Here is a 24,044-nt window from a genome sequence, read left to right as displayed (position 1 = left end):
CTTTCTCTCTTCTCTTCCCCCCCCCCCAATATTCCTTATAAAAAACCGCTTCTATTAAAAAGCCACTTTTACATTTTTATCCTCCTTGAGATCCACACCTCGACCCTGAATTGCACACATATGCATAGGGGAGGTACGCGATCAAAAAAAAAAAAAAACCCGTATAAAACACGGGCAATGTAGTGCGTTCTCTTCCACCCGGATTAAATCAAACGGTGGGGAGGAAGAGAAGCGAAAAGGAGATTTTTCTCCCCACCGCAACCCCCTTTTCTTCTCCCTAGTCCGGGGCCTAGAAAAGGGGAAATCAGAGCGGATGTGTCATGTTTAAGCTCTCCCTTGTCGCCCTTTTATCCGCCCTCCTCCTCCTCCTTCCAGGAGCCAAAGGGGGGAGTGTCTTGTTACTACCTCCACTTCGGTTCTTGCCTCCCCAAAGGCACGCGCGCCCCGGGCAGGCCGGCCCCGGAGATCGGTGTGTGGGGGTTCTGTTTGTTTCTCTCCCCCCCCCTTTCTTCTCCGACCCTTCCGAGGTTCCCTCAAGGAAGGGGAAACGGCCCCGACTCTTTCCCAGAGGGAGCCATGGGGGAAACCCTGACGGGGGAGAGAGACCCCCCCCCCACTTCGGGACGGAGGACACCCCCCCCCTCTTCACAGCTCCACGGCTTACCGATAACTCGGGGCTGCGCGAGTCCCGGTGAGAGACGGTGCGGATGACGCCGGCTCTCCAACGCCCGTTCTCCCGAGGCTCCTCTCCCCCGGCGCCGACGCACAAGAACCGCTTCCCCACCAGCTCCGGCCGCGACTCCACGATGACCGCCATGACGGCGACCGCCGCCGCCGCCTCAGCAAGGCAGGCAGGCCGCCCACCCCCACCCACCCCCCCACCGCCTAAGCCAAACCGCCCAGGCGCGTCGCTCGCTCTTACGGGTCGCCCATGTCTGGAGCAGCCCAAGCGGGAGGCGGGAAGGGCGACCAGTGGCTGAGGGAGCGAGCGAGCGAGCGCGCGCCCGACCGAACGACCCCCCCTCCTCGCGCGCGTGCGTGCGTCCCAGGCAGCCGCTTCAGCCTCCGCCGCCGCGACCAGGCTGACACAAACACACGGAAGGGAGGGGACAGCGGAGAAGGCGGGTGGTGGTGGTGGTGAGGTGGGGGAGCCGCGCTCGGAGAAGCCGCGGTGCGGCCCCGACCACTCCGCCCACATCAACCCACTGCCATGGAGACCGGCACAACGCGCCGCCCGTCTCCCTCCGCCAGACAACAAACGCGCTGAGGGGGCTGAGCTGAGGGAAAAGAGGGGGGAGGAGAGAGAGAGAGGAGGGCGCGCGCCCGGTTCTCTCCTACCCCCCCCTCTTCCGTGGGAGGGGGGGGGTCAACGGGGGGCGGGGGCGGAGGGAAGCGGCCTCTGCAGCTATAGGCGCTCCGGCTACCCTCGACAGTGGAGGCTTGTCCCGTCCTTCGAGGGGAGGGGTGTGTGTGTTTGTGTGTGAGGGAAAGCGATCATGGCGGGGATCCCGCCTCAGAGAAGCTGAGGCAAATGAGGGGTTCCAAAAATAAGGCGTTCCAAAAATAAGGGGCTCTTCATTCCTGAGGGGAAGAGAAAGGGGGGGGGTCGGCTCTGCCCTGGCTGTCTGAACAAGGCCAGCGGGAATGCAGCGTTTCCACCGGCTCCCTCCCCCCCGACCTTCCCCATTCCTCGCGCGCCTTGAGCCCCTCCGGCGCCACTGGAAGCGAGCAGCTGGAAGACGGACGGACGGGCGGGTTGGAGGGGGGGGGGCAGAGAGATTGTGGCAGGAAAAAGCCCTCGAGCAACTAACTAATCTGCGATTCTTAGCCCGGAGTTAGGGGAGCGACGGGTGGGGGGGAGAGGGAGACCCGTGGCCCACAGCTGTGGTTTGCCTCGTGTCCACAATAGGGGGTCGATGGGGAGAAGTGGGGGCATTTTTTGGGGCTGAGGGGCTCTTTTCCTTGTTCTACGCCTCTTGCCTTGAGACCTTCTCGGCATAACATACATTGCACAAGCTGCTCCTTCTCCTGGGATAACTAAGAAGTGGGACTTATTATTATTATTACAGGGTCGATCTGGATTGCTTTTAATATTTTTCTTCCGTGCTTTTTCCTCTCATCTCTGCAGGATGACTCACGGTGGCTGAGATCACTCTCTCTCTCTCTTCTCCCCCCCCCCTTTCTCTTGCTGAATGAAACACCCACCGCAGGGAAAATTCTACCTATCCAGAGTAATGTTTTCACACTTGGAAATGAGCCTTGCCATGGTTACTGCACCCTGGTGATGCTGCTGTGGCTGCTGCAGTTGGAAAGACTGCATCAGCCCGGGGAAAGCAAAACAAAAAATAATCAAGCTGGTTAAACATGGTTGCTCTGGAAAGAACGGAAGGCAAAACACTTCAAACCTGTCCTGACAGGTTGTGTTATTTTGGGTTCCAGATAATCTGGGAGACCCAAGTCTTCCTTGGCTAAATCCCGCCAGTGACTTTTGAGCGCCATAAAAATAACATGCAGCCAAAGGAATTTTTAATTAGGATAAAATATGACCTCTGTTACACTGGACACCTCTATAAATCCAGTTCAGTCCAAAAAAAAAAAAAAAGAAGAAGAAGAAGAAGCATTATACTGCTGTTCCTAAGCAGACTCTGTGGAAGACTCTAGAGAATGCTAGACTGAGTGGTTCCATGCAATCAAACGTGCAATGTTTTGTCCTTTGTGTGTCAGCACAACATTCTAGAAAGCTCCAATTCAGCACCAGTATTGTATAAAAGACTGAGTATAAAGGCTGGAGCTGGAGTTGCCAAATGTCACCCAGAGATCCCTTTTGCAGCTAGGGATTAAAAAGGAAACACAGTAGGTCCAGTTCTCGCCAGTTTGCTTTCCTATAATGAATGAGAGTCTAGGTATGCTGCACAACAGGTAAGAGAATAGGTCAGACAAAAGACAGGAAAACAAAGCCATAACTCCTGGGCTTACTGCTGGTCACGGGAACAGAAAAAAAGTCTCTGAGCAATTTGGCTAAACCTGTGAACCCATGTGTAAAAGGACTTCTCAACCACGTATTAAGGAACTACATGAAACACATTGTGGCTTGGATGTTCAACTAAACTTCTAACTGGCATGTGATCTGACTGATCTGAAACCCAGAACACTTTGGATCATCCAGGTTTCGTTGGCGACAAAATCTCTAGGAAACTTAAACAAGGTGAGTAGGGCAAGCCTTCCTTGCCCCTCCCTGCACCATCTGTATGCCAGTCCACACTGTGCCATCCTTGTATTTCACTTAAGCTGCTCTGCTTGAATTCATGAGCAGCATATATCTGACCAGCCCACCCATTCCTTTCAGATCTTCACAGTGCCTTCCTTCCCCTTTGCTGCTGCACTAGAATTCAAATATAGCACATTTTTCTACCTAGATTTTCAAGTGCCTTAGTTTCTATTGGTTTTTTTTTTTAAATCTCTTTATGTCTGCCACTCTGAGCACACTCTCAGGTATATGCCTAGACCAAACATGTATGTGCCAGCTCTGAGCACTGGCAAAGCAAGCACGATTTGGTTTACCTCAAACAGGCAAACAGAACATTTTGCACATCACTAGTGCACAGGACCCAGAGAGATCTTTTGACTTTTTCTTACAGAAAAAAAAAATCAAAACGCTTCAATTATCCCAAGGAATATCTCTTAAGATTTCAAGCAGAAATTCAATAAGCAGACAACTGAATCCCAGGCAACAATCATGCTAGCAAATAGAATAAACTACATTTTGCAAAGGTCAGAGTAGATCAATTTCAGGATTAGGATAAATTCCATAATGCAGATGTAGTCATAAGATACACGGATAGTACATTACGAATAACATCCCTCCCCACCCAAAATGCAGAAAGAATATTAAAATGATAGCCAAAGGTTCAAATTAGTGTTCAACCATGGACTTCATTAGGTGATCTTGGGCAAATCAATAAATGTTTCTGGCATACTACAGTACAGGGAAAAGATAATAATGACCTGCTTCAGATTATTATAAAGCTGAAAGAGCTCTTGCAGTTTGGAAATTGTGTTCGTAAAATATCCCTAGATTCTATTTGGGAGGAAAACTATTAATCTGAACAACAAAAAATACCAACACTAGTGTCTTATTAAATTGATATACAGATACTGTATGTTTATTAACTGCTTTTAAAAGTATGATGTTGCATACTATAAAACATAGATTAATAAAAATTATTCAAGCCTGCAAGTTTACATTCTAAATTTATGTGTGTAATTTAAGTATGCTATTAGAGGCTGCCTTTTTTTCTTCTGCCAATCCCTCAGTCATAACCTGTTGCATGTGGTTAGTGTACATTTCATTGTGCAGAGACTAATAGGCAGTTCTATGCTTGTCTACACAAGTAAACAAGTCCCACAGACTGTGAAATACACCCCAGGAACTTGGCATAGGACTGAAGCCTAAGTATCTGCAGAGTACCAAACTGTTCCTTGAGAAAGGAATTGATCCAACTACATTGAGGTTGTCTAATATTAAATGATCTCCAAACTAATCATGTTCTACCCTGCCTCACTCATAGGCTCTACCTCTCACCTCCCATGGATTTAGTTAAGGCAGTAGATACAATAAGCCTGTGAGACAGGTTGGAATGAAGGAAAGTCATTGGCCCAATGAGTTTATGTTTGAGGGGGCTCTTGAGCCTGAGACTTCCTAGCCCAGCACCTTAACCACTACACTATGTTGGCTATAGAATGGGTACAAAAGATCAGGAAACACACACTAATTCCTCTTATAGATGATAGAAGAGAATGAAACTACATATCTCTGAAAAAGCAGCATAGTCCATTATAAACATTATCCTAGGTTCCAGTCTCCACTGCACAAAATAGGTATACTCATGGAGAAGTGGCATGCTACTGTCATTTATTTGTTTTGTTAGATTTTTATCATACCTTTTGCCCAAGAAATCAATGTGGTATTTCCTCCTCCAGTTTTTCCCAGGATAGTTAGTAGGCAGAGTATCTAGCAGAAAGTCATGTTTCCACAGCTGAGGATAGAATCAGTCTAGGTTTTCCTGTTCTAGTCCAACACCTGAACCTAATGTTTCTCAATCTTGGCAATTTTAAGATGTGCGGACTTCAGCTCCCAAAATTCTGTGAATCACCATTCTGGAAGTTGAGGTACACACATCTTAAAACGTTGAGAAACACCGCCTTAACCACTACTCCACACTTCTCTTATGACTCACAATTATCCCTTTCTGAACCTTTGCCCAATTTGCTGTCAACCAGCAGGACTGCCACTTATCTAAAGGTTACCAAGAACAAGAATAAATTAGGATTTGCAAACATCTATGTGGCAGCTTGCTTAGCTTTAAAAAAAAAAGATCCTTTATCTCAGAATATTTGTGCTTTGTGAAGCAACTTTTTTATTAGCCAATAAGGAAATCAAGGTTTATGAATATTGTTTGTTTTCTTTGTGCCAAATGGTTTTGTAATTCATCAACTACACTGGATTACAGTAATTGATCAAAGCGCCATGTGGTCAATGCTGTTAATAGTTATCAACAGCATGACTCTTGAAGGCTCAAAAATAGAAACAGCCATTAAATTACCAACATCTCAATCACAGGATCTGGAAAGGATTGATACAATTATGCTGCCTTAAGGCAAGTTCCTTTCTTCAGTAATATGGTATATCAATTTTATATTCATCACCCATTCACATATCACACAAGATTATGCCTTATTATTCCTTATCCTCTATTTGCAAATAATTCACAATTTTTACCCTCTGCAAGATTTTTAAGTTTCACTGAAGTAGATAACATTTATTTCAGCAAAAATATAGAATGGGCAAGAGATAATACTTATCATGTTGTATTATATAAAAATATAGACACATTTTTAGTAGCTAAAATATTTCTTGGTGCAGTTGGTGTGTTACGTTCTGATACAAGAAAGTAGGAATGGCTTAAAATCCCATCTTTTTACCTAGGTTTTAATATACAGTAATGCAAAGGTCTTATGCTGCTGGTCTTTAATGTTTATATATTCAGTAGATAATGTGTGTTTGTATCTTTGTTCTAGGTATATATCTATGTCTATATACGTGTAAGAATGTATGTGTATGAATACAATAATATAAAAACCAGTTAGATTCTTAAAATGTAAACTGCTTAGGAAAGCCAGTTTGGTCAAGTGATTAAGATGTTAGATTAGAAGTGGAGAAAACCTCCACTTCTAATCAAAGCTGGCTGGGTGACCTTTGGTCAGTCTCTGTCTCTGTCTCTGTCTTTCTCTTAACCTTAGGAAAAAGGAAGCAAGAACAAACCACTTCTGAAAAATCTTGCCAAGAAAAATGCAGGACTTGTCTAGGTAATTACCAGGAATCAAGACTGTTCGGAAGACATCCAATAAATTAAGCAAGCTGATAAAGAGCCATTTGGAAGTAGATGGCATATAAACATGCAAACTAAAACATTTTGGTTTGGTACATTGGATAGACATACATAGCCAATTATAGGTTATTTAAGACATTATATTTTAACCATAACTTAGCATGATGTCCTCAGTTTGAAGCTCTCAGAAGGTTGTTGATTTTTGTATCAGTAAAACAACCTGTACTGATGCAAAAGCTGGTGGATGCCCTGTGGCAAGCGAGTCCCAATAATTATTTCGGTTGAGATCCAGCCTCAAGCCATATGAACTCACCCTCTCATATTCTTTTAGCCCAGCCTGCCTTGCAGGATTGTGGGGGAACTGAGGTATGTAATGATATGTATGTTTTCTTCAGCTCCTAAATGGAAAGCAAGATATAAACCCCCCCCCCATGTAACATATTTCAAATGGGTTCCAGAATTTGTTCACCTTGACTTACATAATGAATTATATATCATTATTATATACAATTATAATTATATATAGCTTTGGTGTTTTATAAATCATTGTTCATGGTTTAATATGGTATAATTTACAAACAGATCCAATCTGTTTATTCCAGAAAACCATGACACATGGGCTATTATGTTGTATAAGCCCAGCTAATGGCATTCCTAAGGCCACTTGCATACTTCCTGTGTATTTAATTGTATAGTTTTGTCACTGAAAATCAAAATGGTCAGGATCAGGGTGCTTACACACAGGTTCATCAGCCAAAGGTCAATTCAGTTTCTCAAAATCCGCTTGACATTCCATTGACCATTTCAATGGTTGACTCAGTTTAGGTTTGCTGCTCCAGCATTGGTTTTTTCCACAACCTACCATAACCCAGTAAGGGTCTTTTCATTTAATATTGGGGGGGGAGGGAGGGGGAGAGAGAGAGAGAGAATACACACACACATTCCACTATGGGATTCCACTGAATTCCACTATGGAATTCAGCTTGGGTGAAAACTATTAGGGACTATTTAAACCATTTCCTTTTCTTTTGTCACCAAATCTGATTAATCCACAAATGACCTTGGAACTTTTCCTTCACCCCTTGGGGCTAGCTCTAATGAGGACATCTGGCAGCCTCATGCTGATGGGGGGGGGGAGGGATGAGATGGAGAAAAACAGAGAATCTAACACATTCATAAAACCTCTGTCTTTAATGCTGGAGGTGGCCCTAAGAAAGCAGGCAACCTTAACAGGCTGTTGGAGAAGGAGGAAATGTTCCTGCTTTCTACAGGCTTCCTTTACTGGGGGTAATCTTTTTTTGGGGGGGAGGGAAGGTGGACTCCAATAATACCAAATGGAAGTAATATACTAGTGTAGCCATAAAGCTCAGCTGCCATGGCTACAGTCCTGAAACCGAGCCATGCTGAACTCTCCCCTTCCTTTCCAGATCATGTTTCCCTTAGAAAGAAGCAACTTGGGAAGAAGCTTTTCCATTGCAATAGGAAAGGACTTAACTCTCTCGCTGCCTTCCTATGTGCAAGAACCATTAAAAAGGACACTGAAGGTAGAGGTTAGCTGTTAAGCCACAAAAGTAGCATCTCTGTGAGAAGGAATAATACTTGCTGCTTTTTTTCTTTTTTAAAAAAAAAAACCTCAACAGCTTAATGATTTGTGCTCATGAAAAATAATGTGTAGACAACAGGACCTGCACTCAAATGTACAGGTGGATTACCCTAGGTTAGTGAAGACTGCTATAGATAAGATTCCTCAAATGTCATAATAGCATTAACAGTTAATCTAATCTTGGGTTAATTAAAATTTGGTTTGAAATTGCGGTTCCTGGAGTCACACAATGGAGAAAATATAAGACAAAACGAAAGATAAAAACATCTGGATTTCTTTGCTGTCTGCAGCACATTGTTCTTGATGTCCACTGAGAAAATAATTGTAAAAAAACTCATAGAAATGAAAATCTATTTAAAAGGACTAGCCTTACAACATGAAATTCAATAATTTCGGAGATTGCCTGGACAATCCTTTGTAGTGTTGGTGGCAAAGTTTTTCAGAAGTGCTTCTGCCATTGCCTCCTTACTAGGGCTAAGTGAAAGTGACTGGGCCAAGGTCACCCAACTGACTTTGTGTTTAAGTCAGAACAAGAATTGGATCTTTATCCATCCAGTTTGTATGTGCATCATAGAGATATAAAATACCTGTAATATTTCTGCCTAGTGGAAAAACAGTAGCCTTTGGGAAAACATTAAACCTACAGATCTGGATTCAGGCCTTGCACCACATTCTGCCTAAAGTACATTAATCCAAAGACAATGTTTTAAGTAAGGCAAGGCATATCTAAATTTGGTTCTGGTACAAGCAACTCTTAGGTTTTACAGCATGGTTACACAAATGTGGCCTCTGATATGTTAATGACAGAGCACTATAACTTTAAATGCTGCGCTGAAATCACAGCCTTCATGCTGCCTTCACGTTGTCTTCTTGGGGAATTTAGTTGGCTTTTCTGAGTCTGACTAAACATGACTCCTTTACACTCTTATCTTGCCCTATGTAGTGGTACAACAGAGACCAATTTAATCTCATGGTGGGAGCATGTATACCTCCCAACTCAGCCAGAACCAGAGCAGGCCATCACAGAAAAGTAGAAGTAACTTTATGGTGTTAGTACTGTTTATTTGTGTTGCCTCTTACTAATCATTTCCTAGCTCTTTAATGGGCCCTGATTTTAGAGAAATGGTTCCAATGTTAAATGATAATATTTTTTTTTTAAAAAAGTGGTTAAGTATTATGCTAGGCACTGTAAAGCAGCGAGGTGAGGAGGAGCAACAAAGAGATCTGGAGCAAACCAGTCATAACTAATATTTAGTACTGATGGCTAACAGCATAATCCTAGTCATTACAGATCACCAGCAAATTTAAGATTAATTTAATTTCATACCGACTTGTAGCATTACTTGATTCCCAGCCATGCTGGGAGAGTATATTAAATGTATATACTAAATATGTATTTAATATCCTTAAAATATAAATATGTTACTTAAAATATATTATTAAATTGTGTTAAACAAATCAATTAATACTACATATTCATTTAATTAAAAAAGCTCATTTAAGTGGTTTTCTATTCTATGTAATAGGCACCAGAAGTGGTGCTACAAACTAGAGTTTTGCTACACCTGGTGGATTGCTCCGTAGAATACTAAGGGAATTGGCTGATGGTCTTTGCGGAATTTGGAAGAAATGAAGTGCCAGATGACTGGGAGGAACCAAAGATTCTTAGAAAGGGAAAGTAAGTTTCAAGAAAACAGAATAGTGCCATTGGTATCTGGGAAATGGTTTGGGCAGATGATTGACCTGTAAGCATCTTAAACACAATGTGGTAATTACTAGAATTTGGCAAGGATTAAGAACAAATTTTGCTAGGCTGAACTTAATTTTTCATTGGGTAATCCTAGAGGCATAATATAGCTTGACTTTAGAACAGCATTTACAAAGCACCCTAAAATATGCTGAGAATTAAATATGAGTTGGATGGCATGATAATTAAGTGAATATAAGCTGAGCTTCACTAATGTCTTCTCATCAAATTGGAGATTGCCATCTTGCAACAATCAGTTCTTAGTCCTTTACTCTTCAATATTTTTGTGAAAGTGGGGAATGCTTATCAAAATGGCAGATGAAACTGAATTGGATAGGATAGCGCAGATCCTAAATAATAGAAATAAAATCCTATTAAATAAAACTTACTCAATGTTCTGGCTTTCAGGTCTCACTGGTCTTTAAGCTACCGTAATTATCTGGGCTGGGTTCATAGTAGTCAGTACTGTAGATTCTAATGTGTAAAAATAACAGAAGGAAATTAAAAAAAGGAAGTACAAAATGATTCAGTAGGGAAACAAACATTAAATGTAGAGCTATAGAATGGGGGCTATGCTACCTGGCTTCAGTATTAGTTCATTACCGGAAATATAATGTAAAAATCACAAGAAGTAGTTGTTCCAGTGCATCTTGTTCTGGTCCCATTGTACCTGGAGTACAGGGCACCACATTTTTTTTAAAAAAAAAAGTATTTATTTTTAGCCTCCATTTTTATTTTTAAACATAATTCAAGATGGTGAACATACCTTCCTCCTACTTTCCCCACAAAAGCCACCCTGAGATCTGGACTAGGCTCAGACAGAGTGACTGCCGTTTCTAGGCTGATGCCTTAATGATGTCTTAGTGATGCCAATAGACCAAGAAATTGCAGGAGGAGGAAACAAACATAGAAATCAACTCTTTGAAAAGAGATTCAATGGGCCGAGCTGCTTCTAATCGGACAGACGATCACACAAAAGGTCGTGAGGAATTTAAGCTGTAGAAAAGCAGATTGTAATGAATTGTAGAAAAAACTTTCTAATAGTAAAAGCAATTTGATGACACAATCTGTTACTAGAAGGTATTTGCCTTGGATATTTTAATTTGAATTCTTGTACTGAAGGGGTAGGGTAGATGCAGAGCCTTTCAACAAAAATAGATGGCTTTATGTATTTATCAATAGTTTATGGAAAGAAGAGGTCATCTGTTCTATTTTAAGGGAAGGTAATGCGTTACTAAAATGCTTTATGTCTGTGATATAACTGTGATATAATACAATCCTACATTTCTTGTTCTTTGCTGTATTCTAATTTTTCTTTAATTCTTTTCTGCGGTTTTTGTTTTTTGCTTGGTATAATTGCTTATACTTTTGATGAAGTGGTAAATCATATGTATATACACACCCACTCACCCACATATATATACTGTATGTATGTATGTATGGAGAGAGAGAGAGAGAAAGAGGGAGAAAGATTTACCCCTTCATTTGATTTACCCATTTTTCTTATTCTTTCTTGTCTGAACTTTTTACTTTTTATTCTGTATTAGTTTGCATTAGGTTTTTATTAAATTACAATTAATTATTAAAAGTAGTATTTTTCTACTTAAATTTGGAGCTATATGCGGGTCTGTGTTTTCATTTTTCTTACTCAGTTTTGCTGAACTTTCTATTGCAAAGTTCAACAATTGTGAAATATCACACACAGTATTAACAAAAATGGGATTTAATTATTATTTGTTAATTTTTGCAACTATCTTTTGTAACTATCTTTTGCTGTTGTAAGCTGCCCAGAATGGCTTAAGGGTTGCAGTCATATAAATCTTTTAAATTAAATACATTGTATTGCATTTTTCCACAAAGGATTCAGTTACCAAGGCAATAAATGCAAAAGCTAACCCTACTGGGCTTTATTCCCATAAAGGGCAACTCCTGTGCATAAGAATGCTTTCTCTGTTAGAAACTGCTGTGTGAAAGATGTAATATGTAAGGCAGAGAAACTTACACTGCAAAACAAGTTTAACAACTTCGAAAACTTAAAAGGCATAATTTGTTGTTCCTTTCCTGAACAGCCAGAAATATAACACCACCAGCCCACCCTTTACTGGTTCAGTTTCTATTGGGACACACAGCAAATACTGGATATTTATACTGCCTTCACGATAACCTCCAACAATATGACTTAAGCACAAAACAAAAACAAAGAAATAAATAACCCAAAAGCCAAGTTTAATATTCACCAATATTCAGGAATCAAACAACTAATTTGCAAGCCACCATCAGAGTTCATTTATTCTTTACTTCCCTGTTTATCAATCCCTGCTAATTGTGAAGTTCAGCCTGCTTTCTGGTTCAAAGGACCCTAACACAAATATCAATTTGTGACAGGCTATTGCCTATTTTCGGGTTAGTGCACTTTTGTTTTGCTTGTGGGTGATGGATCTCCATGACAAAATAAATGTTGCATTTGACAGGTCTTGGTCTGATCCAAGTAGATAAGGTTATTTCTCATCACATTTGACCTTCTAATCTGCTTTTCAACTATTGCTTAATTCCCACCCCCCAATCTTATTTATGCTTTGTGTGAAACATTTCCCCAGCAAATTGGCTTTGCCATTTCTCTCTCAGACCAACCACGTTGTCTTGCTATTTACATGTGCGCTCCTTTTTTCTGTCCATTTATAGGGAGGCATTAAAAACAAGCCAAGACTTTATTGCCAAAGCACACATAGCTTTCATGCTGTTTGAGTCTCTCTGGAATTTTTTTTTTTTTATAAATAAACATTCCTAGACCAACATGGACTCCGGCCTACTTCACCAATTTGTGTAGCTAAAAGAAAAAAAGTTCAGGTTTCCACAATGGAGATCAAACATTTTGCACAATCTGTCTCCTCATATTACACAACAAATGCTATCATTCATAAACAAATGAAGGTGGTTTATTGGAATATAAACAGCAAATAATCTACTGTCTCATCAACACAACAAGCTATGACTTTGTGGGTAACTAACACACCCAGCTCTGACTCATTTAGCACATGTAGGCACACACCTGCGCCCAAAGCATTCATAATCCAAAGTAACTGCTCACAGGAAGACAAGAGATAATTGGGATCTGCTGACTCATCCCAGGGAGGATTTAGAATCAGTAGCATAGATGCTAAACTAGGATCACTGAAATAGGGCATACTAGTGCTAGAAAATCTGAAAACAAGCCATCTCCATACCTATTACTCCAGGAAGGGTGCTAATTGTATTAAGATTATATTAACGTGAGATTGTATGTTATACTGGATCAATAAGACCATGTACTAGCTTTGGTTTAGTAATTATGTTTTCATTTTTCCAAAGATGGGGTACCAATAACCTAAAAACCTCTCAATTTATAAAATATATTTTATGGTTAAAATACTGAATTAGGACTAGGAAAACCCACACTGAATGCCTCCCACAGGATTAGAAGCTCCAGGTGACTCTGGGCCAGTCACTATCTCCCAGGTTAATCTATTTTATGTGGGCTTCAGTGAAAAGATAAAACAGAAGAGTCTACAGATACTTAATTTAGCTCCTAGAGGAAAGGCAGGGCATAAATTTAGTAAACAAAACAATTTTCTCTCTCTGCAGATTACAATTACATCCCACTTAACAAAAGGGACTGATCTTAGTGTCAAACACACCTTTTCTCTTCCATTCTTTATTTTTTGTCAACTAATGTGCTTTAAAATTTAAATTATTTTGCAACCTTTGCATTAGCCTATTAAAGAAATTGCCTTAAGATGAATTTTCAGTTCATAATGTGTTACCCAGAGACCTGAAATCTCAGAAACATTTACCTTCTAGATAGCAGCATACATTTTCAAACAACTGAAGCCATCGGATTTTCATTTCAAGAGCCCCTTACCCAGTAGTGGGATTCAAATAATTTAACAACCGGTTCTCTGCCCTAATGATTTCTTCCAACAACCATTTCACCAAACTGTTCAGAAAATTAAGAACCGGTTCTCCAGAAGTGGTGCGAACTGGCTGAATCCCACCACTGCCCTTACCCATATGACTGTTGGAAGCATCATTTGATGTAAGGGTTCTGTAGAACAATTATTAGATTTACCCCTTCAGGTACAATAGCCTAGTCAGGTTCATGGCATATCGTACATTGGGTAGACTTCGGAATTCTAACCTTTTCAGGTACTGTTCACAGAACAATAGCAATAGCAGAGGAGCCCAAAACAATTATCAGAGGAAAAAAGCACCATTATATTTCATAAAGGAAATCTTAATTTTCATACAGTCTCACATTGAAATCATTCTTCCTTCCAAAACATTTGTATTCTCAAATATCAATCTTCATGCGATTTGACTTCCACTCTATTATTATCTGAATAGAGATAAGCATTACAGGCAACAATGGAATTCCAAGATCCACTCACAAAAATCCTGAAATCTGCAGTGACTCCTAGCTTGCAGAATACATTTAACCACAGTTAAGACTCAATTACTCAATTTTCTGGCTTTCAGGTCTCGCTGGTCTTTAATTATCTGGGCTGGGTTCCTACAAGTCAGTACTGTAGACTCTGAAATGTGTATTTCAGTGAGTTGTGCAAACACAGCCTTTGAGAAACAAGAAATACACAATCCATAAAGTACTTCCCCTGAAGATCATTCTGAATACTATCTGAAGATGTGGTTCTTATACTGTAACGATCATCGAAAGAGAAGGCTCCTTTAAAACTATTACAGGAATGGCTGGGAGAGTCAAAATTATTGGCTCAGCCATGTGATGTCTCCTATCTGACCTTGGCCGATTCTGAAATACCTAAACCGGATGAGTCTTGTTTAGTACTTTTGATAGATTGGACAATACGCAAGAAAGTAACAGGGCTATGGACTATTAGACCGAGATAAAAATCTCAGAAAGCAACTGTTACTGAGTGTGACAAACACTGCATGGATGTATAGCCAGAAGGTTACCGGGATATGAACCTACCTCAAAAAAAAAGAGGACTTTCTCCTCCTTTTACCTCCATTGCCCTCCTCTTCTATGTCATCGGTTGCATCTTCGAACAGAATAATGACCAAATGAAAGCAGAGCTTAGAACAAGCTTTTGGATTAAAATAATAATAATATAATACCCCTAAGCAAAACTTACCAGCACCTGGAAAGAGAACTCATAGGCTTATATATAGATCTGCTTATTCTAGTCAAGATATTTTTAGACGCCTCTGTTCACCCCTTGTGGCCATTTTTCTCCTCCCACTCCTCAATTTTTTCCGAATTCTCAATTTGGAATTTCCCAAATTCCAAATTTGCCTTCCTCAAAAGGAGGAAAGACCGAGCCCAGCCATGTCAACAAGCGGCGCCTTTCTGCCAGATCGGAAGCCTCTCCTTACCCATCTGAAGCCATTGATCTGAAAAGCAAGCAAGGATCCTCCCCGCGTTTCCTTGCAAATTCAGTGGGAAAAGCGCTGGCCGGAAGCACGCAGGTCAATGTTACATAAAACCCATCTTGCAATTGGCTCGGTTTGCTAAAAGGCCAACCTCGCTCCCTTCCCCCCACCCCATTTCCTCCCTTCCCCCCACCCCCTTCCCCCAGTTTTTGAGAAAAAAAGCAGCCAATGGATGGAAGCCGGGGGGGCAAAAATAAATAAATAAATAAATCCCCGCGAGCCTTGCGCGAAAGCGATGCCAACCGATGCTTTTGGATCCCATGCAAAACTGTTAAGCTGGCATTCTAAGTCCACGACAAAGACGGGGCACAAGGGCAGCAACAATTAACCACAACCACTAAAGATCCGGATTATTAAACCCCTATATATAAAAAAAAGGAATTTACCCTATTCGCGATGATGAACCTACCAAGAGAGAAAAAAAGGCTACGCTTGCGCAGACTCCCCGGGCCTGTTACCTACCCATTCTCTCTCCTCCCCGGGCAAAGCGAGGCGCATGCGCACTTGCCGCCCATGGAACGGACGGCGGAGGAAGGCCCCGGGGAGGGCAGGAGCCAATCCGTGGCGAGGGGGGGGCGTGGCGTGTGTCAGTTGTTGAAGGTTTGAGAGGGGAGGGGGGGGACGACGACGAGGAGGGAGAGAGGGCGGGGCTCCGTTGTCTTCTGTGAAACCGGTGGGAGCCATTCGAGGCCCGGCGGGGCGAGGAGCCGGAGGGCGAGCCGAGCGGGGAAGGGCGGGTCCGACCGAGACCCGCTGCGGGCTGCTGTGCGCTCTGGGGGCGGTGGCAGGATCTCAAGGCCCAGCCCTGCCAGAAACAACATGGTGTCGTGCATCATTTCCCGAGTCGTTGTGTAAGTAAAAGGGGGGGGGGGAAGGAGGTGGGTGCCGGGATGGCAGGAGAAGGAGCGAAGGAAGGAGGGAGGGAAGGAAGGAAAGAACGAAGGAAGGAGGGAAGGAAAGAAAGGAAGGAAAGAACGAAGGAAGGAGGGAAAGAAAGGAAGGAAAGAACGAAGGAAGGAGGGAAGGAAAGAAGGAAGGAAGGAGGGAGGGAAGGAAAGAAAGGAAGGAAAGAACGAAGGAAGGAGGGAAGGAAAAAGGAAGGAAGGAAAGAAGGAAGGAAAGGGAGAAGGAACGAAGGAAGGAAAGAAGAAACGAAGGAAAGAGAAGGAAGGAAAGGAAGAAAAGGAAAGGAACAAAGGAACAAAAGAAGGAGGAAAGGAGGGAAGGAAAGAAAGAAAAGGAAGGAAAGAAGGAACGGAGGAAGGAAGGAAAGAAAAGAAGGAAGGAAAGGGAGAAGGGACGAAGGAAGGAAAGAAGAAAAGAGAAGGAATGAGGGAAGAAAGAAGAAAGGAAGGAGGAAGGAAGGAAGGAAGGACGGACGGCCGAGTCTCTTCTTCGTGGGCCCTTCTCGCTGGCGCCTCAGCCAGCATGAGGCTCCCGGGAAAGTGAGGGAGCCGGTGGCTACTCCCAAGCATCCCTTCCTGGGTGAGAAGGACCGCTGATGGCTAGGATGTACCAGATCTCCCCCCCCGCCCCCCCCCCCCCGCTCGCTTGGCTGCTACTCCCCTCTGGAGGCGGCCCCGTTGGGGAGAAAGGCCCGCGAGGCCCCATTGGTGGCTACTGGAGGCAAAGAGGGAGGAGGCACCTGCATATTTCTTCTCTTAGCAACGGTGCACAAGAGGGGCTACTGTTGCCTCCCCCGCTTTTTTTGGGGGGGTTGACCAATCTACCCAGTTTGGCATAATGGGTAAGGTGCTGAAAAAGGTGAGTTGGATGCCTGCCTTAAGATATGAAAGCCAGCTGGGTGAGTTTGGGCCTCTCTTTCTCTCTCTCAGCCCAGCCCACACCTCACAGGGTTGTTGTGGGGAGAAAAAAAGGAGCAGTATATATAGACTACATTCTTCAAAATGAAAAAGGTCTTCTGCAGTCACGTAAGCCTAAGACTGAAAATGAAAAAGGCTTGCCAGATGTTATATCTTTTCTATCCTGCTCTCCGGAGTGGAGAGTTGGTCTCTGACAGAAAGCCATTTGAAGAGACTAGAAGCGTTTGAAATGTGGATTTACAGGCGGCTATTACGTATAAACTGGATTAACAAAATCACAAATGAGGAGGTGATAAGCCGCCTGGGAAAGCCAAGGGAAATCATCAAAACCATTAAAAAGAATATTTCAGACATGTGATGTGACACGCAGCATCCTTCACTTAATCCTCCAAGGAAAGATTGAAGGTAAATGAGGTCCAGGCAGAAGAAGAACATCATGGCTTCCAAATCTAAGGGACTGAGTTTTGGACAAAACTCAGCAGCACTTTTTTGTGCGGCTGCTGATAAAAATAGGATCGCCAACATGATCGTTAATATCCGGTGATGGATATGGCACAAGAAGAAGAAGATATAGACACTAACTTTAAATTGTACAAAATAAAGGCAAGGTATAAATATAGTAATCATATTCTATAGCTGTGGGATTTCCTGGTGGCTCCCTATCCGAGCATTAACCACCAGATCTAGTCCCATTTAATTTTCTAAAATGATCCAAAGTCAGCTATCTGTTGTGCTTTTTGTGGAGGCTTTGGTGCTTTTCTGAGCTTGTTTGTTTGCACACATTTCATTCCCAACTTAGGTGACCTCATCAGTACTCACTGACTAATTTGTACTGATGTTAACTAATTGGGTAATAATAAAACATCTCCAAACAAACAGTCAAGCTCAGAGAACATCAAGAACTCTACAGTTAAATCCTGTGCTACATAATTTCTTTTTCTGTTGGTTGTCATTCTTCCTTTTTGCTTTAAACTTAATGCTGTGTTTTATAGATGCTTGCTGCAATTAGCTGGTAGGGGACACCCTGGAGCAGGGGTCTCCAACCTTCGCAACTTTAAGCCTGACAGACTTCAACTCCTAGAATTCCCCAGCCAGCAAAGCAAAGTTGGCTTAAAGTTGCCAAGGTTGGAGACCCCTACCCTGGAGTATGGGCAACTTGAGGTTAAGACCAAGGCTGCACAACAGGTAGAGGGGAAGGGGCTACATTGATAAGTGTAAAATAATTGTTGGCTGCAAAGGAATACCTTTGCACAGTGACAGCTCATTCTTAGCTAGAATTAGCAGGTGCAGTGCTGAATCTGGCAGTGGATGGTGAGGTTTGGAGGTGCTCAGGAGCGCATCTTTAGGAGGATGATAAATTTATTACTTTAAAAAAAATATTAGTGAGCCATACGAGGCTCCAGCATGGGGAGGTTCCCATGCTGTGCAATACTGGTCTAGACTTTGTATTGTTAAAAGATTTCAGACTGAATGTAAGTGACCTGTACATCTAATATGTGCTAGTGCAGTGATGGCTAACCTTTTCGGAACCGAGTGCCCAAAGGGCATGCGTGCATGTGTGAATGTGCGTGAACACCCAAAATGCAATGCGTGCACAGCCCCGCACACGTACCCCCCTCCCACACTTGCCCCACCCCCCATGCGTGCCCGCACACATCCCCGCGCATGCGCGGCAGAGACATGAAGGCTAGCTGCCCGGTGGGAAGGACACATATATGCGCGGTGGAGCTGAACTGGGGTGACGGCTCGTGGGCCATCAGAGAGGCTGCTGTATGCCATCTCTGGCACGTGTGCCATAGGTCGCCATTGTGGTGCTAGTGAGATGTGAAAGTTAAGATCATAGGTTTGAATTCACGATGTTGCAGTAATTAATACAGATTTAGATCTTCAGATTTATGAAAACTGTTTATTAGCATTATAATGATGGGGATGTTAAGCAATTGGCAATAATGGGTCTTAACACTTTGGGTCCTCAATGTTTCTTCCTATCTTTTATATACTTTTCAAGTATATAAAAATGAACAGTAATTATGAGTGAAAAATCATTTTCTAAATGTATTGCTATTCCCTAATGAATCTTACAATATCTGAAGTAATGATATGACAGATTCTGGAATTGATGCTATGACTTTTAAAAAAAAGAAGCACCCAGAAATTGGAACCCTGTGCAAACAAAATAGTGGCTTTAATTCTTGCTAATGGATTTGGACATTAAAACTATCATCATTTAAACGGAATATACGGTACATGGTCTACCAGTCTTGGCACTGATTGGCTATGGCATTTATTCTGTGCTGGTTACAGAGAACTGAGATCTGTTTGTGTTCTTATATGGACAATTTTTACACTATAGCAGCACCAAAAAGAATCCTTTAAAAAAAAAACCCACAGATATTATTTTATATTAATCACAAAGATTATGTGATTCACATGAAAGGAGCTTAACACTTAACGTGAAGACGCTTCAATTATAATCAAGACATTTTGAGCCTGGGTATTATATGAGCAAGTAATTAAATGGTAAGTTCCTGTTTCTTGGAAGCATATACTGAAGTAATAAGCATGTTTCAGACATTGGAAATTTTGTAGTGATGAATCCAAGGTGGAAATTCTAGACCAGTCCGAAGCTGATAGTGTTATAACCAGGAGTGGGTTTCACTTACCTTTGCCACTTCTGCGTATTTGATTATGTCTGGGAAGGTGGGCAGAGTCTCCTGCCGCCGCTGCTACCAGTTCGCCCAAATCCGGGTGAACCGGTAGCAACCCACCACTGGTTATAATTTTAAAAAACTTTCGAATTGGCACCATAGTAAACCCTGATATGCCTGAAACATTTTGAAATACATTCCCGTGAAACCAGCATTCAGTTATTTGGTAATCTTGTCTCTAAAGATATATTTGAAGAAAAAAAGAGTCGAGCACAGCTATCAAGCTTAGAGTCAAAATCTGTACTAAAGGAAGAGAGTTGCCGCCCTGCCAAGAGACTGTAAAATGGCCAAGAATGGCCACTGTAAAATGGCCAAGACATGAATCCATGGCCAAAGGACAACTAAGATATGGAAATAATATTGCATTTGGGGCAACTTGTATCAGATTGGCAAATAGCCATATTCTGGCTTCTGTGAAAAGTTTGAGACTGGCTAAAAGATCAATTAGAGAGCAAAGCATTTTTATGCCAAAACTGGACGTTGAAATAGCCGTTTGAAAGAAATCATTGTTGGACAATCATATTACAAAATGGCACTAGAAGTGGTGTCTGAATTGGGACTAACTTGATTAGAGATCAAAACTATTCAAGAACCAGCCGGCAATGAAGAACATTGCTTTACTCTGGTGATGAAAATGCAGAAGTCATCAGGCAGGGGTGAAATCCAGCAGGTTCTGACAGGTTCTGGAGAACCGGTAGCAGAAATTTTGAGTAGTTCAGAGAACCGGTAGCGGAAATTTTGAGTAGTTCGGAGAACTGGCAAATACCACCTCTGGCTGGTCCCAGAGTGGGGTGGGAATGGAGATTTTGCAGTATCCTTCCCCTGAAGTGGGGTGGAAATGGGGATTTTGCAGCATTCTTCTCCACCAAGCCACACCCACCAAGCCATGCCCACAGAACCGGTAGTAAAAAAATTTGAATTTCATCACTGGCATCAGGGTAACCTTGTCAGGGATTATACCTGTCAGAATGCTTTCAATGCAATTTAATCATAATATCTGGTGATGTCAATGTCCATATGGGAGGAGATAGGATAAATTGGGAAGGAAACCTTTGGAAAATTTGGCATAGATGAAACAAATGAAAATGATATCGGATATTATAATTTGCAGCAGTCAGTGACTTATAGTGGGAAGAACCATTTTGGTTTTACACATGGGGTGTGTGTGTTAGAGACAAAGTGCAAGGACACATAAATCCTATACTACTTCTATACCCAATTCCAGTCTATCAAATATATATGTGCAATGTGAGGTGCCGATTATGCAAAAAATAATCTTAAATTCCAACATGTAAACCTGATACTGCTCGATGAAATGGACATGAAAAAACTCCCAAGCCTCTGATGATGTCTGTGATACTGCCAAAAGCTCGTGTCCAGCCATATATAACCCTAAATGCCAGAATGGATTTGAAATAAGTGCGTAGACGTGGCTGACTAATGCAAATAACTCGGGTTTTTTTAAACAGTGCACAGTTAGTTTGACAGTGAAGTTTGAAGTTAACTAAAAGCAGAATGTAGAACATTATGTTACACAATAATGTAATAGCCATATATTCTTCACTATTCTTAGACACATAAGATTAAATCGGCAAATGATAATGTATATTGAAAGGTCACTTGTATAATCTTCAAATGAATGTTGCTTTAGAGATGGAGAAGTTTTCAAGCAACTGTACCAATATGAACAGTATTCAGTAACAGGGACCACTAGCACATCCACCACTCAGAAATGCCAGAAAACTGCCAGGTTTTGGGAACTGAGCCTACAGTAGATGATGAAAGAAAGTAAGAAAGCTACTGAAAAATGATGAAAGCAGCTGAAGTGCTTTACTAAAAAATGGAGTTATGGCTAAGCTTTTCAAAACTGATGGAATCTATCTTGATTCAGGTAAAATACTTTTGGCACTTGGAGAAGGTCCCCATCACACCAAAACTAAAAATCTGTTTTGGAAAAAAAGGCAACTCTCACAAATACAAATTCTATTTGGGAAGACGCCTCCCTTCAATCATCGGAACATGAAAATCATCTACCTATAATTCTAGAAATGGCAGGAACTATTAGAGAATAGGCTGATCTCTACCCAAACGGAGAATGATGTTATCAGATCTCCATCCCGCAGCTCATAGAAGAAGAAAAATGGTAAATATTCATTGACTTTTGAACAGCCTTTAAAAGTATATTCTGGAACTGCTATATATGGAAAGCATTGAAAATTGAATATATGCCCACAAAAATAATTTTGCCTGCTGGAAGAAACTCACATCATCAGCTGCATGTGCATCCAAGACGAACTTTCAGAGAAATCCCCAATTGGAATGGGGTTTAGGCAAAGCTGTGTGTTCATTCCTCTGCTATTCAGTATCATAGCTGCTGCTGTAGTGAGGATGGCAGGCATGGGGAATAATGAACCCCATTACATACCTTGTTTGCTGTTAAAAGTTGCCATATTTGCAGGCAGTAATACAAAGGTCACAGACATCTTGTATGATGTCACGACCATTACCCACTTCATAGAGCAATAGCAATAGCACTTTAGTTTCACAGTGCTTTCCAGGCCTCTCTAAGCCATTTACAGAGCCAGCCTATTGACCCCAACAATCTGGGTCCTCATTTTACCCACCTCGGAAAGATGGAAGGCCGAGTCAACCTTGAACCTGGTGAGATTCGATCTGCCAAACTTCTGGCAGCCGGTGATCAGCAGTAGCCTGCAGTACTGCACTCTAATCACTGTGCCACCATGGCTCTTGTTTTGAAAATTCTCACAAAATGAAGGTTTTAATGGATCATATTCTACTGTCTGTTTCAGTGGAGTCCAAATAGAGTAAGTTAACCAGATCAGATACTGATGGAAGTTGCTGATAGAAGGAAAGGAGCCTATTATGAGGACTATTTTAGCCTTGTGTCAGATGAGGTTGCTTGAATTTGCTTGGAATTGGGACATTGGCTGTGCATCTCCTATGGAGTTGATTGAGGCATGCTCTTACTTGGTTATTTGGGTAGAATTTCAGCCTATTGATCCTAATAAATTGAGCAGAATCCTCTGGTCTGTGAATTTGGCCACTTGTGTTTAGTTTCGTTTTCCTTCTAGTTTAAAAAACGTCAGAGCGTCCTGAGAGATGACATGTGGTTGGATCTGTTGTGGATGCCAGTGTTTCAAGGGAGGAGCTAATTCCCCTTCAAGATATCTCTGGATCCTAACAGATTTGACCAACTTCTGTCCTATCTCTTTGTTAGGGAAGTCTGTTGAAAAGGTGCTGAGTCTGCAGTTCCAGAGAGCCTCAAGGAAGGAAGTTATCCTTTTCAGCCAACTTTCAGACCCTTTTTGTAGTACTGAAATGGCATTGGTATAGTTGTGGATGATATCTTTTGGAATGAATAGGGAATGTGCATTTATCCTGGTGTTTTGTTGATCTCTCAGTGGCCTTTGATATCATCATGGTGTTCTTCTGTGGACTAGCTTGGGTAGATGGAAATGAGAGACACTGTTTTGCAGTGTTCCACCTATTTATTTCAGGATTGCTTCTGATCATTGTTGGGGAGAGAAAATTGAGCCCTGTGCCCCTGCTTCGCTGAGGACTCTACTTTCCATTCCTTTTCAACATACACATGAAACGGATGCAGAATCCAGTGGGCAAATGTCTGAAGTGGAGACCTCAGTTTCATATCATATCAGATTGTCATAGAAGTCCAAAACAGCAAAGGAGGGAGGGATAGGAAAGTTTTTATAAAATTTATTAAGAATAGGTTCAAACGAATGCTTGAAAAATTTTAGTCCGGGAGAAAAGCTATTGAAAAATTGTTTATTGTGGAAGCTTGTCTTAAATATTAGGAGCTTTAACTTTGGATAATTAAGAATTGTATGCTTAGATTGTCCCATCCTACTATCTAAAAACATTTTTACTTCTGTATAAAATTAGGAAGGAAGCAGCGATTATTGTTCATTCTCTGGAAAAGCCATGATTCTTCATTGCAGCTCCAGTATTAAGAAGAAAGTTAGCTAGAGACAGTGATAAATTGTCCAAGTACAGTGGAGTTTTTGCAATCTGGTTTAGGGGGAGACGTGACCGTTGCACCATTCCTTGTCTTTCATCTCCAACCCATCCCCACTACATCTGTGCCTAGAGAATGTGATCATCTTATTGGTATCGCCATTATATTATTACATTACTGATTCTGACTTTTCAGTCACCTATCCCATCTCCAGCAGAGCAAACCTTTGCTCATAGAATGATCTTTGTACCCTTTGTACTTTGTATAACTGGAGTCAGTGTGCTTTTTCACCCTGTAGGGGTGTAGGGTGTAATATCACTACTTAACCTTTTGATTAA

General features: G+C 41.8%; 2 protein-coding genes across 8 annotated transcripts in view; one reads left to right on the top strand and one right to left on the bottom strand.

The window, feature by feature from the left end:
- The window catches only part of JMJD1C (jumonji domain containing 1C), a 127,020-nt gene extending 104,924 nt beyond the window's left edge, over positions 1-22,096 (bottom strand). Inside the window, exons 1-2 of one of the 7 annotated variants that reach the window (XM_087871806.1) lie at positions 21,978-22,096; positions 10,129-10,213 (exon numbers count right to left, since the gene is read on the bottom strand). Coding sequence is in view for 2 of the 7 variants with exons in the window: in XM_034435732.3 (XP_034291623.2) it covers positions 665-1,198 (534 nt within the window). In the remaining 5 variants the exon portion in view is untranslated. Of the gene's footprint in view, positions 1-664; positions 2,597-10,128; positions 10,214-14,883; positions 15,222-15,567; positions 15,725-21,977 lie in introns of those variants that run through there. The other 6 variants (XM_060694951.2, XM_087871807.1, XM_087871808.1 and 3 more) reach the window with 6 other exon arrangements.
- REEP3 (receptor accessory protein 3) overlaps positions 15,676-24,044 on the top strand; it is a 52,228-nt gene continuing 43,859 nt past the window's right edge. Inside the window, exon 1 of the mRNA XM_034435734.3 lies at positions 15,676-16,032. Within this exon, the coding sequence (XP_034291625.2) occupies positions 16,001-16,032 (32 nt within the window). The 5' untranslated portion in view covers positions 15,676-16,000. The remainder of the gene's footprint in view (positions 16,033-24,044) is intronic.

Source organism: Pantherophis guttatus, chromosome 6, assembly GCF_059756535.1.
Source record: "Pantherophis guttatus breed Tessera chromosome 6, ASM5975653v1, whole genome shotgun sequence".
NCBI lineage: Eukaryota > Metazoa > Chordata > Lepidosauria > Squamata > Colubridae > Pantherophis > Pantherophis guttatus.
Note: the sequence above shows the minus strand (reverse complement) of the source record. Positions and strands in the feature narration are given on the sequence as shown.